Below are 18695 nucleotides of genomic sequence, written 5' to 3'. Positions count from 1 at the left end.
TATTTGCAACACGTGCCTTTTTTTATTTGCTACGGTTATTTACCGTTAGTAAGTTTCCAACATTAAATAAGCGTTGGCAATGTTGTTAAGCATTGTTTTATTTGGGTGAATTTCCGGAATTAATTGCTAACCCTTAAAAAGCGTTGGAGAAGTGTTACAAATTAAAAAATTGAAAATTTCGCGAAAGAGGAAATGAAAAAAATTGAAATATAAAATATAACTTTCTTTCTCTCCTCTCTCTCTCACCGCCGCATTTCAAGATCCCTAAAAACTAATTCATCACCAATCGTACACAATACCTCAAAACTAATTCATCACCGCTGCAATAGTTATGAAAAATAGATCTCGCACTCCTCAAAACTAATTTTCGGTGGATTAACCAGGTTTGTCTTTCTTTCTTCAAAACTTTAAAGTAATATCGCTAGGCATGTTTCGTTTTGCTTAAAACTATGAATTTTGTGATCGTTCAACATTCTGTGTTTCTTATTTTTTTTCTAATTTATATCCTGTAACATGGATGTTTATATACTATAAAGCTTCTTTTAACTACACAAAATTTTGCCGAACAACTTTTGAGTTATATAATTTTTTTTCAATGGTTGTTTCCTTGTTTGCAGGGGAATGAATTATCTTCATGAGTGCAAACCAGATCCAATTATTCATTGTGATTTAAAGCCAAAGTAAGAAACCAAATTCAAAAGTTTATTAAATAGGTAGAGCAGCTGTAAATTAGATTTACTTTGTACTCAATGGGATGATTTCTATTCTTTACTATTTGAAGTTTTGGCAAGGTGCCATAAATATTTTGCTCGATTGTGCGGGGCAGTTGAAGGTAGCTGGATTTGGTTTGGTAAAGTTGTCAAAAATTTCACCTACTAAAGTCAAACTATCACAAGCGGCAGGCATTAACCCTTCAAGTAAGTTGCATTATCTTTTGTTGATTAGTGTTCAATTTATATAACTTATTTCGAGAAAGTGAGTGCGGCACTCTGGATAGTCTGTTATTCAATTTTTTTGATTTGTTCAATTCTTCACAGATAATGGCAAACAATAGAAAAAAAAAATTGAATAGAGTTGTGCATAGACAACAATAGTACACAATACCTTATCAACAAACAAGCAGACTTTTCTGCCACTACCATCTCTCTTGTTCATCTGAATCTGATAAGAAATGGATTGATGTCTCTATTTCTCTTATTAAAGTTGTCTGTTTGTGTCAATGTGTTATTTCTTTTTCTGTATATTTTCTGGAACTTGTGGATTCCTGTTAAATATAATAATAAATTCACTATGTTGGTTTGTTCTGTTTCTTGACTTTCTTTATGTATGTATGATTATTTTTTGCCTATCTGACACTTTGTATGCATGGTTTTTAGCTGTCAAAGTTGTAGTGTCATTGTGTCAACATGTCATTTAGGGACTTACCATTAGATGTAGGATTTCGAATTATATCGTCGAAGATTCCATAAGCATTAACATAGATAAATTGAGCATCATCTAGGTTATTGTTGAGGTTGTCCACCATATTCCTAAGCCTATCATTAAATAACCGACATGCGCCGGCCATCAGGACTATTAGCCAATGCATTTGGACTGCAACCAATCTGACCAACACCAATCAAAGCCACTTCCCTTGCTCCGTAGTTGTACAGAGTCTATGTATGTACACGAAAACAAGATTTCATTAGCACTTAGTAGAGACAATATTGCTATATATGTACATAATTTTTGATGAACTAAGAGAATGTAGTCAATGTACCCACCCTTAGTTGTTGAGAAAATTGTTGAATTAAAACATCGGCATATTGCACAGGGGTGTGGGAGACTAGTTGAGTTCGTTTGGGGCATGAAGTAGTTGTTAAGGTAGTCATTGTTGCCCAGTCCAACTGAATAAATACATTGCCTTAGATAAGCTGCTGCTGAATTTTCATCCCCAAGTATATTTACTACTTGTGAAACTATATTTTGATAATTTCTCAGTTTCCCATTGAAAGCGATACGAGCGCCCTATTGAAACAAATACATAAATAAATAGTTATTTTTAATGAAAAAAAAAAGGTTTAGTCATAAGTCATAAGTCATAACAACATCGGCATATTGCACAGGGGTAGACTAAAAGATATGTATTCTACATGTTTAATATTACTACTTGAATTCATTTTGTGCTACTTTCTTTAATTAAAGGAAAACTAGGATTGTGGATCAATGTATACTTGTTCTATGTATCCCTAGGAGTTAATTGGTAGTGCACACACCAATTAAGTAGTTAGTTAATTCTATTTATAGCTATTCCTTTAATATCATAGACTTAGCTAGAATTCGAGAATACTAGTGTTACTTGCTACCTAGACCAACTGCGCTGGACCGACTTAAAGCTTACTTTTGATGTAGTTGGAGTCAAGTTTAAGATTCAACGACTTACACAAAAGCCTTAGTGCTCTGTGTCTATATTCAAGGTTTGATTGTGTATTATGTTGTATCAAATCGATAGATTACACAATGTGCTTGTTCAACCCCCCACATGTCTAATTTTGCAGAATGTCTCGGCCAATTTAGAAAGAGTGGATGAATGAATTGGACAGATTTGGAGATGTGTACAAACAAGGGGTGGCTGATTTCATTCAATTTGCGACTGTGAACAATCGTGGCTCAACCACGTGTCCTTGTCCTTGCAGAGAATGTCAAAATGGAAAAAGTTGTGTTTGGTACAATCTCTAGACATTTGATTAGGTACGGGATAGATAAGAATTATTGTGTATGGGTTTTACATGGTGAGAACCCATGTACGGATTTGCAAAGGGTTGCTGCAGCAAGCGGGGGAACTGTAATGGGCTTTAGTTTGAAGTTTGCACGCATAAGGACAAAATGGAAATTTTTGAAATTGATTGGGCTTGGGCCCAAATCTCGAACGCATGTGCCGCGCACGTGTGTCTCCTTCCTCAAACACAAAAATAGATCGCGAGTTTCTCCAATTCCACCATTAACACCAACCAAACCTTAACCCAAAAAAAAAAAAAAAGAGAGAGAGAGAGAGAGAAATCCAAATACCACCACGCCAAAAAGGTTTCCCCCACTTCAAATCTTCTCCACATCATCTCCACCACCATTATCGACAGTTTAAACCACCGAAAAAATAGAAAAAACCAACAAATTCTAACCACCACCGCGCCCACTCAAAAATTTTGAGTGAGTTTGATTCAAACTCATTTCCCATATTGCACTCAAGCCCACAAATCGACTCCAAACTTCAATGGCTCAAAAATGAAGAATTTTGCCGGAACAGGCTTTTACTACCGACCACTTTATGCCGTTTTTTAGTGATGAGATGATTAGGAGGAATTGGAAAGGATTGTGGTATTCGGAAAATGACTTTTATCACTCCGATTTGGTCCAACAATTCTATAAGAAGAGGGAGTTGGAAGGTCAAAAAAATTTTGTGAAGGTGACTGGGACGAGGAGAGAAGTCTCTAGAGATTTGTTGGCTGATATTTTAGGCAGTACGCCAGAACGCCATCTCGAAGCCACCTTGCAGGAATCTCAGTATGGTGGAGTTCCTGCATTGATGAGAGACACTGTTTTGGAGGGATGGTACAATGCGAAATCATATTATGTTCGACAGTCATCTCTGCGAACCAACCAGCTGGCTGTAGCTCAGTGGATTGGTAAGAACGTCATTGGGAAAGAGAAAGTCAGCGACATCGGTCTGAACTGTCTGCACGTTCTCTGGATATTGCAAGAGAAGAGGTATAAATTTTGCATCCTCAATTTTATATTAAATATGATTAGAGGAGTTGGAAAAAATATTGCACCCTTCCCTGTATTGATCACTAAGATCATGATGTCTTTTGGGGCTGTTACAAAATTTAATCGTATTATGTTAAAGTTGCATTCAAATGCAACTATTTATACGGAGTGTATCCAGAAGACTTAGAGGTTGCCGGAGGATAGGGTAGTTGATTCGGATGATGAGGAGGAGGATACGGCATGTTTTGATGCAAATGCCTTGGAGAGGTGTACTTCTGATTTAGAACGCATGTCAGTGTTGCATCGTGGCTTACGTTCCCTTAATAATATTTGTGAAAACTTACGGACTAGGCAGGTTAAGATTCAACAAAACCAAAAGAGCCGTCAGACGAATTTTGAATTGATCAACGATGGTCAAACGGATCTCCAGGCTAACATGGGGACTATCGTCCAGCGTGAGGATGAGCGTTGGGTAGAGATGAAGGCATTTATGGAGGCACAGCGCCGGTTCAAAATGGAAGTTGATAAGCATGTAAATGTTATATTATTTACGGCCAATTTTATATTAGTTAATCCATTTATTTTATTTGTTTGATTAAATTAGTGCATTTTCGGTGATTTTGCAGGAAATCGAAATAATGTTTGAAAGTGTGGTAAAAGCGTAAATTGTTCACTGAATACATGTGTTGCAGCAGTAGAAGGATGGGTCACCCTTAGTTGGGCCTTAGTAATAGTACAAGCTTGTGAGCTATGGGCCAATATCTAAAGTCTAAAATCGCATGACTAAAGGAGGTGGTTGAAGACCGGACCATGTGCAACTCAAGAGACCGGCCCATACCCACTAACTAAGGGCCACACCATTTCCCATCCGGCTTGATGTACCGTAGCAGCTCTTAGTTCCTTCTCGAGTTCAAATTCATTCCATCGCGAATAAAATCCCGAAAACCCTGCCTTTTTATCCCGACCAAAAGAGAACCTTCCTCCAAAGACAAAAAGGAAACTGCCGATCCCATACCGAAAGAAAAAAGGAGTTTCCTTTTAAAAGGGGATTCTCGCGTATAAAGTGGAAGCGACAGCAGTGAGTGAAGGGGCTCTCGGGGGCTAAAAGCGAGAGAGGGAGAAAACGAGAGGGGGGTCGTCTGTTGGCTAGAAAAACGTAGGCGATAGCAGTGAAAGAAGGGGCGGTTCTTGGCTGAAAAGAAAGAGAACAAAAAAGCAATGAAAGGGGGTCGTTCTTGGCTGGGGAAAAACCAGAGAACACAGCAGTGGAGGGTGTCTCTTGGCTGAAAAGTAGGAGAACAGAAAAAGCAAAGAAAGAGGGAGGTCAGAGGTGGAGGTCATTGAGAACGATAAAAAAAAGGCTCTCTTGGCTGGAAAAAGAAGGCAGAGAGACCGAAAGGAAGCCGGAGGTCATTTGGAGAGCGATAAAAGAAAAGGCTCTCTTGGCTGGAAAAAGAAGGCGAACCAAACCAAAGACAGAGCGTGGAGCGTGACGACGACCCGACCCGAAGGAGAAGACCTCACGTGGGCTGAACCAGGAGATATCTTGTGAGGCCGTGACTTTGAGCTACGAGCACAACTGTTGGAATAGGCGAGCAAGAGGAGAAGACTTCACAGCAGGCCATGGTCTTGTTAAGGGAGTTTTATTTCTTCGGTTTTATGGTTCCAGTTATTATGTGTGGCTAAACAATAAGCTAAGGCTTAGAGGAAGCCCTAGACTTGCGTAGGTTTATACTGTTTAATTGATTCACTGTTTTCGGAAGTTAAAGATTCATTGATTGTTTTCATATTGATATTAGTGGTTTACCTTCATTGATTATATCTTGCATGTTATGTCATGACTTGACTAGTTAATAGTTGGATTAATATTCTGTTTTTATCAAAGCATCATTTTTATCGTTTACGTAAACTTGTGAGAAGTCGTACTGTAAGAAGATGATTTTTGCTAGGAGTTTATATTCTCATTTGTTGAAACCCAATCAAACCCATATATAGATTTATATAGGAGCTCAACGTTCACATCTTCGAGAAAGCTAGGATTACCTTTTCCTCGTGCTACTCATAATTAAAAGAGAACTTTGAATTAATTAAATTAGGAAAACTTACAACAGTCTAGGGTGAATTCGAATGCCTTAGTATCCTCTCCACTGATAATTTAATATAAATTTTATAGTTTTCATAATTAAGTTAAATAGGACTAGTTACTAGTTAATCAAAAGTTCATAAACCAATATAGTTCGGATTAGGTTAAGTACTATTTTAGTATTCAATTGTACCCAACACGCAATCTCTGTGGGATCGACCTCGTTCTTGCGCACCTATTACGATAGACCTCGTGCGCTTGCAAGTATTAGTATAAGTAAAATAGGATTTAATTAGCCTGTTTATTTAGGCCGGTTAATTTCCTATCAGAAGTTCTATAGCGCATGCCACCCCACGAGGGTTCTTCCTCAGAGGAGTCTGTGAGGCATGAGCGTCGTCGCCGAAGGACGAATGACTCTGGCCCATCTTCATCTCGTGGCTAGTGGTTTAGGACATTTGTTGTTTTGATGTTGTTTTTATTGTTTTTAGTAGATTGGATATTAAGTAATATTCCTGCAACTTGTTGATTCCAGCAATATACTTGTTGAATCTTGGCCTTTAATCATAGAACTTCTTAGCAACCAACATTTGCTCCTTTATCTCGCAAAAGGGACGCATTTATGCACATATTCAACTCCAATGCCTGAAAAAAAATTTAACAAGTTGCCAAAAAAAATTTAAGGCAATTGTCGGAAACAAAATATTCTAAAACCAAAACGAAAACAAGTTAGGTGCATATTCTGAATATAAACCAATAGCTTTTTGGCTAAATTCAAAATAGCAACTTCCTAATTCTATTCATTGAAATTCCATTCTACAACAATATCTAATCTTAGCCATGCTAATATCGGCAACATTCCCAACAACTCATATTTCCACGATTTGCAAGATTTAACTTCTAAAACGGTGGACAAGATAAAAACAATGCAAAAAACAATAATACCACCCACAAACAATTCGAGAATGTGGGATTCATTCAAAAACCATCGCATGCTTGGACAAAAACTAAATTAGATTAAAAATTGAAATTCAAATAACAATTAACTACAGAATTCAATCTACTAAAAACAATTACTAAAAACAACATCTAAACAACAAATTTCCTAAACCACTAGCCACGAGATGAAGATGGGCCCTGCGATGAAGATGGGCCCGAGTCATTCGTCCTTCGGCGACGATGCTCATGCCTCACAGACTCCTCTGAGGAAGAACCCTCGTGGGGTGGCATGCACTGTAGAACTTCCACTCGGAACCGGTGTTGTGCCTCCATACATGCCTTCATCTCTACCCAACGCTCATCCTCACGCTGGACGATAGTCTCCATGTTAGCCTGGATATCCGTTTGACCATCGTTGATCAATTTAAAATTTGTCTGAAGGCTCTTTTGGTTATGTTGAATCTTAACCTACCTAGTCCATAAGTCTTCACAAATATTATTAAGGGAATGCAAGCCACGATGCAACACTGACATGCGTTCTAAATCAGAAGTACACCTCTCCAAGGCATTTGCATCAAAACATGTCGTATCCTCCTCCTCATCATTCGAATCGACTACCCTATCCTCTGGCAACCTCCAAGTCTTCTGGATACACTCCGTATAAATAGTTGCATTTGAATGCAACTTTAACATAATACGATCAGATTTTATAACAGCCCCAAAAGACATCATGATCTTAGTGATCAATACAAGGAAGGATGCAATACTTTTTCCAACTCCTCTAATCATATTTAATATAAAATCAAAGATGCAGAATTTATACCTCTTCTCCTGCAATATCTAGAGAACGTGCAGACAATTCAAACCGATGTCGCTGACTTTCTCCTTTCCAATGATGTTCTTACCAATCCACTGAGCTACAGCCAGCTGGTTGGTTCGCAGAGATGACTGTCGGACACAATGTGATTTCGCATTATACCGTCCCTCCAAAACAGTGTCTCTCATCAATGCAGGAACTCCACCATACTGGGATTCCTGCAAGGTGGCTTCGAGATGGCGTTCTGGTGTACTGCCTAAAATATCAGCCAACAAATCTCTAGAAACTTCTCTCCTCGTCCCAGTCACCTTCACAAAAAATTTCTGACCCTCCAACTCCCTCTTCTTATAGAATTGTTGGACCAAATCGGAGTGATAAAATTCATTCTCTGAATACCACAATTATTTCCAATTCCTCCTAATCATCTCGTCACTAAAAAACGGCGTAAAGTGGTCGGCAGTAAAAGCCTGTTCCAGCAAAATTCTTCGTTTTGAGCCATTGAAGTTTGGAGTCGATTTGTGGGCTTGAGTGCAATGTGGGGAATGAGTTTGAATCAAACTCACTCAAAATTTTGGAGTAGGCGCGGTGGTGGTTGGAATTTGTTGGTTTTTTCTATTTTTTCGGTGGTTTAAACTGTTGATAATGGTGGTGGAGATGATGTGGAGAAAATTTGGAGTGGGGGAAACCTTTTTGGCATGGTGGTATTTGGATTTCTCTTTTTTTTTTTTTTTTTTTTTTTTTTTTTTAATTTTTTATTTTGGTTAGTGTTTGGTTGGTGTTAATGGCGGAATTGGAGAAACTCACGATCTATTTTTGTGTTTAAGGAAGGAGACACACGTGCGCAGTACATGCGTGCGAGATTTGGGCCCAAGCTTAATCAATTTCGAAAAGTTCCATTTTGTCCTTATGCGCACAAACTTCAAACTAAAGCCCATTATCGAGTAACTGAAGAGGATTTGCAAAGGGTTGCTGCATCAAGCAGGGGAACTGTACAGACATATGTGAACAACGTCATTGATGAGGTTCTTTTGCACTTAAGTTTAAGAATAATTTGTAAAACAAAAATTGATTATGTTAAATTCTCCCTAGAAGCAGTTATGAATCTCTTTTATTTATCAACTGAAAATGGGGAGGTCATATATAGGTTCTTGGGACCTGTGAGGTTTTTGAGGAACGCCAAGTTGGAAATGAGTGTTTCAATATTTTCAGTGGATGTCCATCGGTGGGGGGCCGACAACAATTGTTCTTCATGGTGGAGCTGATCAGGTATCTTAACACCTGTAATTGTGTGATCTAAATAAATCTTGTGTGTTAACGATTACTCATTGATGAACATCCTCTATTTTCATTTCAGTTTATTGAGGAGGTTGAGCAAAGTTTGCATGATGCAATTATGATAGTCAGAAGGGCTCTTAAGAACTCCACTGTTGTTGCTGGTGGTGGTGCTATTGATGTATGTGACATCATTATTATTATTTATTTGGTTGGACATCATTATTTATCACTAAGACATTAACCCACTTTTGACTTTTTAAGGGACTGATGCCCGCTATATTTCAGTAGCTATACTTGCAAGAAGAACACAAAAATTTAGTCCCTTGGAAGACGAAACTATTTTCGTTGGTGACGATAGAGTTCCTTTGGAAGGCGTTATTCAATTCGACAAACCCGATTTTTCAGAGAAAATAAACAAATGGGGGTAATTTAATTTAATTTACTTACTTAATTACTTAAACAGTCAACAGTAAGAATGTTTTAATTCACAATTATTTGAATATGCAACAGTCGTGTTGCGCTTCTTTCTGGTGGAGATGTTATGGCTTTGCTTTTGTTCTCGGCAATCGGAAGACTTAGTCATGGGTTTCCTGTCTTAGATGTCGAGACACTTCACACAGCATACCCTTTTATTGCTAGTATCCCTTTTTAACGAATCAATTCAATTGACTTTCTGGGTGATTATCATTGTAATTCATGACTGTAATTTTGGTTTTTGGCAGAATGGTTTTTGAGTGCTTATTTTCTCGGGGGTTATGGGAGCGATGGAACAGGAATGGAGGGGTTGTTGAAAGCGGTTACAACTGCTGCTAAATCATGGGCTGTGGGAATTCCGGTAATTCCCGATTGCTAATGTTATACAAAAGAACAAGTAATGATAAAAAAAAACAGGAAATCTAGTTGATTTTATGCTACATTTATTTTGTTTTCTATTTAATGTTATTTGATTGGTGGGATGGTGTATTTGAATGCTCAGACATGATTTAATCTTCCGTTCAGGAAAAACAAAAGGTCACGTCTGACTAGGCGACTCTATCCTTTGGCTCTTATGTGGAATGCTCTAAGGTTGTATTGGATCCCGGATAAATAAAATTCAGCATATAGTGGCCTCCTTATTTTATTGGGTCAATGAGAGGATTATGGTTGGTATCATTGAGGTTTCAAGCTTTTATCTTGTTAGAAAGGTGAATTGGGCAAACATTGAGTCTTGGAATATAGTTTTTTGAAATATGATGTTTTCCATTATTCTAGGTATTAAAAATAGTGTCGTTTCTGTTACCTCTTTTTTCATGTGTTAGGAAACGATTGGTCATGTCAATTTTAACCATTGTTGTTTTTGTTACAGATTCTACAAGTCACTTTCTCCGATAAGCAAGGCATATGGGACCATCTGTTTTTTGGCCACTGCAGCATTTCAATTGGGAATATATAATCCTTTTCATATTGCGTTAATACATGAACTGGTCTTTTCACGCTTTCAAGTATGAATTTTTTATTATGTCTATCAGTCTATGGAGTATCACAATGTGTGTGTATTTATATATATGTGTGTGCATTTATATATGAATCATATCTTTTGGGTTCAAAATTTTAGGGTATTGCAGATCCTCATAAATTTTTTGCCTGCTGGCTGCTACTACATATACAAGAGTTATTGATCTCTACTTCTTGTATTATTTCAGTTGTGGAGGCTGTTTACAAACTTTTTTTTCCTCGGTCCATTTTCTGTGAATTTTGCTATTCGCCTCTTAATGATGTAAGTAGAAAGTTCTGGAAAATCTACTGTCCAATTCATCCTCACAGTTGAATTTTTATGATGTAAGAATTCTAGGAAAACAAGGGAGCTAATAGGGAATCTTTTGTGTTAATGTCTTTCATGTTATAGAGCAAGATACGGGGTCCAGGTTGAAAGAGGGCCTCTCGATAGACGACCGGCAGATTTCCTATGGATGATGTTTTTTTGAGCTTTTTCGATATTGGTGCGTTAGACAAATCTACTACCTTCTTGTTTAGTATCTATATATCTTTGTCACCTCATGAGCTCGTCAAAGCTTATTCTTCTCACCTCAAGAGATCCGGCAAGGTATCTATCTATATACTATTTTCTTTTAAATCCACAAAGACTAATTTTATACTCAAGTAGGTCTTTGAATGAACTAGCTCATTTGTGTAAAAATTGTGTTGACCCGATCATCTTATGCTAAAATATTAAACCAAAGAAAATTTATTGGGCTAAATGTATTAAACATAAATGAATGTGGCGGGTTGAGATTTGTTATTATCATGCTTGTATCTGTTGCATTCCTGTTTCCTTGTCAATATTTATGTCACAAAAAGTATGATACTAGTAATTAAATGAGGACCTATTATCGTGATTTTGTAAATTTAGTTCAGAAGAAGGTTGGGTGTATATTTACTTTTGCCTTATATTTATCTATTACTAGATGGAGCTTCCTCAATGGACTGATATTGAGAAGACTGCAACTTTCAAGGAGCTTGCTCCATATGACCCAGATTGGTACTACATCAGAGCTGGTATACTAATTCGGTCTAAGTGTGGACGAGACCGTGAAGAACCCAAAGGTAAGGTTTTCTCCAGCTAGTTGTATGGCGTTTGTAGTGTTATCTATCAAACATGTTACACTCGGCAAAAAGTTTAGTGTCTTCAAATCCCAAGAGTTTAGTTGTTCAGCCTTCTGTTATTTCTTTTTTCATTCCACTGTGCCATCCTTGGTAGTCACGGTGTTTTTAATTTTTCTTTGCATTGTTATTTTCTAATGGCTATTCATTATATTGATAATCCAGTCAGAAAGTGCACAAGGAGATGCTGCTGCTGGAGTGAGGGGTCGAGGGCGTGGCGGGGCAGGTTTCCGTGGCCGTGGAAGGGGAATGCGAAGACGTTGAGCTTTTGGGGTTTGAAGATGCCAAGGACTTCTTAGAGTGAAGTGAAGATTTTGAAAGCAATGGTGGTTTGTTTCTTGGGAAGTTTGTTTTTTGTCCTTAATTTTGTTTGTTTCAGTTTGGAGTGAGTTTGTAGCTATATATATATTTGTCTAAACTATCCTTGTATTCATTGTTTATTGTAGGTTTAGCTAGTCTCGCTACAAAATATGAAATTTTTTTTTCATCAGCAACCCATCAGCAACGGTTTATAACCATTACAAAAGAATTTTAAATTATTTTTTTTAAAATTAACTAACAACTTTGCTACACTTAAAAACCATTGGTAATATTTTTAACAACTTTGCAACGCTTAAAAAGAGTTTGTGAAATAAAAAAACCGTTGCAAAGGTTTTAAATTTGTGTACGAAATAGTTATAATAAGCGTTGCAAAAATTTCCAACACTTTACCCACGCCATATTTGCAACGCTTAAAAAGCATTGCGAAAATTATTAGCAATGGTTTTTTGCTGTTGCAAATAGCCTATTATGGTGTAGTGTGCTCTAACTCCAAGTTGAAGTGAGCAACTAAACATAATAACACACGAATGGAAGTATGTTTGACCACCGGGGAAAATACCTCATTGTAGTCGACTCTTTCCTTCTGTGAGAAACCTTTTGCTATGACTCTTGCCTTGTACCCAATATTGTCAGACTCAGGAAGAATCTTTTTTTTTGAACACCTATTTACTACCGATAGTCTTTTTTCCCTTTGGCAATAAAACAAGGTCCCATGTGTGATTTTTATCAAGAGATTCCATCTCTTCCTGCATATCAACCAACCAATCTCTGTAATGAGCATCTCTAACAGCTTCCTTGAAGCTATTTAGATCATCATCTTCAATATTCAATGCATATGCCACTAAATCCACCTGATCATAATGTTTTACCGGCTTATCGTGCCCATACTTGTGCACTTCCTTAACTTGTTTCTTTGGCCTAGGGTCAGCCACTACAAGTTGCGGATGCTCATTTTTTCTTCCTGTTGCTGCGTGGTTCCATGATCTGGTACCACATCATGAACCAACCAATCATCTGCTGCATCAGACAACTCAAGCTCAGTAGCTTGAACTTCTATAGACTCACCATTCTGCCCAGCTTTTTTCGACTTACTGAAAGATAACACAGAAGTCTCATCAAAGGTAACATCTCTACTGACCAGGAACTTGTGGTCTTCTAGACACCACAATCTGTATCCCTTTACCCCATTTGCGAAGCCCAAGAATATTGCCTTCTTAGCTCTAGGAACTAGCTTGTTTTCCCTCACATAATAGTAAGCAGTCGATCCAAACACTCGCAAAATACTATAATCAGCTGGGTTACCTGACCACACCTCATAAGGCATCTTGCAATCTATAGCTGGAACTAGTGACCTATTATACAAGTAGCACGCCATGGACACTGCATCTGCCCAATACTCTTTACCTAGACTAGCATTAGACAACAAACATCTCGCTCTTTCGAGTAAGGTTCTATTCATCCTCTCTGCCATCCCATTTTGCTGAGGCGTGCCCCTGACTGTCCAGTATCTAGCAATACCCTATTGCGCACAAAACTCTTGGAAAGTACCATTGTCAGACCTTAAAGTTTTCACCTTCCTATCTGTGCGATTCTCAACCCTTGCCTTCCACTTCTTAAATATCTCAAACACTTCATCTTTCATTTTCATCATACACACTCACACATAGCGAGTATGATCATCAATGAATGAGACATAATAATGGTTACCTCCTTTTGAAGCCACTCTGGAGGGTCCCCAAACATCCGTATGCACATAATCAAGGATGTTTGTTGTCGTGTGCTTGCTTGAACTGAACTTGACTCTACACTGCTTCCTATAGGCACAATGCTCATAGAATCCCGTACTTGGCTTCTTCAAGTCCTTCAAGAACCCTCGCTTGCATAACTCAGACAAACCATTTTCACTCATATGCCCTAAACGCATATGTCACATCTTAGTGCACTCGGAATTATCACTACATGCACCCACTACTACATCGCCTATCACCGTACTACCCATCAAAGTATACAAGATTTCATGTTTTGACCCTTCATAACAACTAAAGAGCCACTAACAATCTTTAGGACTCCACCTTCCCCCACAAACTTGTGGCCTTTGGAATCCAAAGTACCAAGAGAAATAAGGTTCTTCTTTAGCTCAGGAACATGCCTCACATCGGTTAAAGTCCTCACTACACTATCATGCATCTTGACCCGTATAGTTCCAATTCCCACCGTCTTACAAGCAACGTCATTACCCATCAAAACGGAACCACTATCAATGCTCTCATAAGAAGTAAACCACTTTCTATTCGAGCACATATGATAGGAACACCCAGTATCAAGAATCCACCTTTCAGCCATATGGTCTTATGTGGACACACAGAGACTCACATCGTCCCCTTCAGAGCCTGAAGCAAAACTTGCCTCAACTTTAGCCTTACCTTTCTTCTTACCATTGTTCTTGTTTTCTTTCTTCAGGTGAGGACAATTACTTGCGTAATGTCCCTTTTCTTCGTAATTGTAGCACTTCACATGTTTCAGTGACTTCTTTTACTTGGACCTAGACCTCTCATTGCTTGTAGAGGCCTTTTCATACGACCTTCCTCTTGCCACTAGCCCTTGTCCTGCATCAATGTTATTTTCAACTCGTGTCTTTTTCATTAACTCATAAGAAAGAAGCACACTTTGAACTTCGTCAAGATCAACATTTTCTCTATTCATAAAAGTAGTTATTAGATGCTCATAGCTTTCGGGCAAAGAGAATATTAAACATGCCGCTTGATCCTCATAATCCATCTTCATGCCAACATTTAAATAATCTGCTAGGCGTCGATGGAACTCACTAACGTGCTCTTACATCATTGAACCATCCACCATCATGTACCGATAAAGACTCTTCTTAAGGTACATCTTGTTCGTCATGCTCTTGGTCATATACATAGATTCTAGCTTGAGCCAAATATCGGCAGTGGTATTTTCTCCCATCACATTATACATGACCTCATTAGCAAGACACAACCGGATTGATGAACAAGCCTGTATATCGAACTCTTCCCAACCATCATCACTTATATTTGCCGCCTTAGATTTAATCCCCTTTAAAGCCTTGTGCAAACCTTTTTGGATGAGGATGTCCTTTACTTGAACTTGCCAAATCCCAAAATTATTCTTCCCATTAAATGTCTCTACTTAAAACCTAGCATTTGACATCTTGGGAGCCATTTTTCAAGTCACACACAATAACCCAAAAAATATTTCACTCAGGAATTTTATCGAACACCTTGTCTGCAGAAATTTTGAGCACTATGGTTCTTCACCAAAACTCAAAATCCTAGGTCGTATACCTCGCTCTGATATCAATTGTTGTAAATAAATAACTGCGGAAACAATGTTATCCACTCCAAATAGATCAACCCTACACAAGGATTGATCCTTCCCTCTAGACAAGACTTCAACACCCTCCAAGTACTATCCCAACACTTCTCAATATCAATTAACTAGCATATAAAGTAAAGAGACTGATGCAAAAAACAAACCACAAGACACGGATGTAACGTGGTTCGGCAATGTACCTACGTCCACCGGTGAGCTTTACTAGATGTCCAGAGTAACATATTACAAGAGCTCTCAATTCACTCACAAAGAATGAATACTCAACTCACTAAGAATTCTCTCTTACAATCTCTCTATTTTTCTTGTATTGGTTAGGTTAAGTTTTTCTTAAAAAAAACTTATCTTTTGTACTGTTTCCAAAATGATCGAAGTCCTGCTAAAATTCGGTGGAGCGGCGGCACATCTTAGTCCAGGCATTTTTTAGCGCGTGCGCGCCTGACAAAAATTTTCCAGAAAAAAGTCCAGTACCGATTCTTTCTTCTGACCTAAAATTTGGCTAAGTATGAAAAACGCCAAAGAGAAAAAAAAAAAAAAAAAAAAAAAAACCTTTTTCTCTACATATACTTATCGGAAAAAAAAAATGTTAGTTGGTGGATTGTACATTGGGCACCCACTAGTTGAGTTAGCCACACTAAAATCAGAGTCGTGGATTGTCAACAAAAGTGAATATGATTGTCAAGTCTCATCACAATTTATTGTTATGGACATGGAGCTATATTGGTTGAGCAATGATGTTGGTGATGATGGACAGGAGCGTTATTACATTTACTTGATGCATGTCACATACCCACCACTGAGGAACTCAACAAGATCGAAGTTCCGCAGAGTTATGTGAGGCCTTTTCATCACAATCTTAATATTGTCATCCGTAAGGGACTTCACCTCTTGGTAGAGCTAAATGGATCTCTGTATCTCGTAATTGTTGGTATACGATTACCAAATTCATATTGGTTTTGGTTTTGGTTTCCTATTCTAAATAGGAATTCAATTTGATACCCACGACCTCTATAAATACGAAACCAGTTTGTGGGATTTGTTATGCACAAGTTAGTGAGAGAGAGTTTGTGAATTCTTTAGGATTCATTTGTGAGTGATTGTACTCTAATTGTTTATCTCTTGATTAGTAAAGTTCTCCTCTTTTGCTTGGTAGATTAGGCTAACGCCAAACCACATAAATCTCGTCTCCACTTCTATTGGTTATTCGCTTTTCATTGGTAAGTATTTTAATTGATTTTTTTTTTGTCAATTTCTATCACCACATTCAATCTTCTTTGTCCAATTGTCACGCTTCTACATTCGTTTACATAACAAATTGGTATCGGAGCCAAGGTTCTACCTAGGGCTTCTTTTGTTGGTTTATTGATTGTTTTGTGGTGTATGAAAGATTGAGAAAGTATGGCGATGGATCCTCCATCGGGTACTACTTCTACGACGTCTAAGGAGAAATCACCTCCTACACCTTTGAATATTAACCATGCAAGGATTGATGTGGAGAAATTCGATGGATCTAACAATTTTAGTATGTGGCGTTGTGAAGTTATAGATGCACTATGCCAACAGGACTTGGATGATGTGTTAGACGAAAAACCATCGGATATAGAGGAAAGTGTTTGGGCTAAGAAAAATAGGCGAGCTTGTAGTATCATAAGATCGTGTTTGGCTAAGGATGTGAAGTACCTTGTTCTCAATGAGACTTCGGCCAAGGAAATCTAGAGAATCCTTGAAGAGAAGTACTTAGATAAGACAATAGAAGGTCGTGTCTTTATGAAATCAAAGTTGTATGATATGAGAAAGAAAGAAGGTGTTTCATTGTCCCAGCATATGAACGAGTTTAACAAGTTACTTACCGACTTGTTGAACATTGAAGAAGAAACGAAGGATGAGGACAAAGCTTTCCATTTGTTAAGATCTCTTCCCAAGGAGGAGTATGGGTATATAAAAACCACCATTATGTTCGGAAAGAAAGTTTTGAACTATTATGAGGTGCAATCTGCGTTGACAAGTTGGAATATGATGAATAACAATGAAAAGGAGACAAGAGAGTCGATGAGCACTGCTTTTGTGGTAAGCGGGAGGTCTAATGACTGCCCAAACTCTAGTGGTGGAAGAAGTAAATCTCGTTCTAAGTTGAGAGGGCGAAATCTAGCCCGTGATGAGTGTGCTTTTTTTCATGAGGTTGGACATTGGAAGAAGGACTGCAAGAAGTTGAAACACAAGCTGAAAGATACTTAGCAGAAACAGTCTAATGTCAACATTGTTCAAGGAGGTAATGATTCTGATAGTTCAAATTTCTTTTTTCCTGTTACATCGAGTATTTGTTTCATTGATTCCAGTCAGTGGATTTTGGATACGGGTGCTACCTATCATGTTTGTCCCGTAAGGGAGTGGTTTACAAGCTTTAAGGAGCTAGAAAGTTGTGATGTGTTGATGGGGAATGGTCAACCCTGTCGCATTATGGGGATGGGTAATATTCGTCTCAAGATGTATGATGAATCGGTTAAGGAAATAAAGGATGTTCGATATGTTCCCGCTTTGAAGAAGAATCTTATCTCTATTGGTACTTTAGAAGCTAAGGGCTACAAGCTAGTCATTGACAGTGGTGTTCTAAAGATAGTTTCTAGAGCAATGGTTATCATGAAAGGCATACGTCAGAATAACTTGTATTATTTGAAGGGTGGTACAGTTAGTGGAGAAGTAGCTGTTACTGAGCATTCAGAGGCACTGCTAAGGAGGCCACCAGATTATGGCATATGCGTCTTGCACATGCAAGTGAGAAGTCCATGCAAACATTAATAAAGCAAGGACTGTTGGAAGGTGCTAAGACCTGTAAGTTGGATTTTTGTGAGCATTGTGTTCTGGGCAAGCAGACAAGGGTAAAGTTTGGCACCGCTATCCACCGTACGCGTGGAACCCTTGATTATGTTCATTCAAATGTTTGGGTCCTTCCAGGAATGCATCTCTTGCAGGGAACAAACATTATTATGTGACCTTTGTTGATGGTTACTCGAGGCGCTTGTGGGTATATACCATAAGAAATAAGGATAAAGTCCTAGATATATTTGTGAAGTGGAAGAAGTTGATTGAAACTCAGACTGGTAGAAAGATCAAAAGACTCCGAACTGATAATGGTGGTGAATATACGAGTGATCCGTTCTTGCAAGTATGTCAGAATGAGGGAATAGAGAGGCACTTCACAGTGAAAGGTACGTCGCAACATAATGGGGTAGCTGAGTGCATGAACCGCACTTTAATGGAGAAAGTGCGGTGTATGTTGTCCAATGCTGGATTGGGCAAAGCGTTTTGGGCTGAGGCTGTGAGTTATGCAAGCTACCTTGTTAACAGGTTGCCTTCGGCTGCAATTGGAGGTAAAACTCTTATGGAGGTTTGGTCTGGTAAACCTGCTCAGGATTATGATTCCCTTCGTGTGTTTGGGTGTCCTACTTACTTTCATGTCAAAGATGGTAAGTTGGATCATAAAGCAAAGAAAGCTATCTTTGTGGGTCT

The 18695-nt window shown here is 38.3% G+C and overlaps 1 protein-coding gene and 1 long non-coding RNA gene across 10 annotated transcripts; both read left to right on the top strand.

Annotated features, from left to right (window-relative positions):
- Nucleotides 1–210: 210 nt before the first annotated feature.
- On the top strand, nucleotides 211–904 carry LOC147511120 (uncharacterized). The gene is made up of 3 exons (XR_015216939.1): nucleotides 211–383; nucleotides 618–680; nucleotides 782–904. It is a non-coding gene; the product is annotated as an uncharacterized LOC147511120 (long non-coding RNA).
- A 7593-nt stretch (nucleotides 905–8497) lies between these two features.
- LOC147511119 (derlin-1-like) lies at nucleotides 8498–11964 on the top strand. 9 transcript variants are annotated; one of them, XM_086599367.1, is made up of 12 exons: nucleotides 8524–8602; nucleotides 8725–8846; nucleotides 8935–9033; nucleotides 9117–9279; nucleotides 9366–9493; nucleotides 9578–9690; nucleotides 9855–10039; nucleotides 10201–10336; nucleotides 10538–10611; nucleotides 10741–10938; nucleotides 11300–11438; nucleotides 11661–11964. In XM_086599367.1, the coding sequence occupies exons 5-7, from the start codon at nucleotides 9397–9399 to the stop codon at nucleotides 9879–9881; spliced, it is 237 nt and encodes a 78-aa protein (XP_086455493.1). In that variant the 5' UTR covers nucleotides 8524–8602; nucleotides 8725–8846; nucleotides 8935–9033; nucleotides 9117–9279; nucleotides 9366–9396; the 3' UTR covers nucleotides 9882–10039; nucleotides 10201–10336; nucleotides 10538–10611; nucleotides 10741–10938; nucleotides 11300–11438; nucleotides 11661–11964. The 9 variants fall into 9 exon arrangements, 7 of the variants coding, with proteins under 7 accessions (XP_086455492.1, XP_086455493.1, XP_086455487.1 ...); XR_015216938.1 differs by lacking the exon at nucleotides 9366–9493 and having other exon boundaries at nucleotides 8498–8602; nucleotides 9144–9279; nucleotides 9855–9920; XR_015216937.1 differs by lacking the exon at nucleotides 9366–9493 and having other exon boundaries at nucleotides 8498–8602; nucleotides 9141–9279; nucleotides 9855–9920.
- Nucleotides 11965–18695: the final 6731 nt, after the last annotated feature.

Source organism: Coptis chinensis, chromosome 3 (genome assembly GCF_015680905.1).
Source record: "Coptis chinensis isolate HL-2020 chromosome 3, ASM1568090v1, whole genome shotgun sequence".
Taxonomy (NCBI): Eukaryota; Viridiplantae; Streptophyta; class Magnoliopsida; order Ranunculales; family Ranunculaceae; genus Coptis; species Coptis chinensis.
Note: the sequence above shows the minus strand (reverse complement) of the source record. Positions and strands in the feature narration are given on the sequence as shown.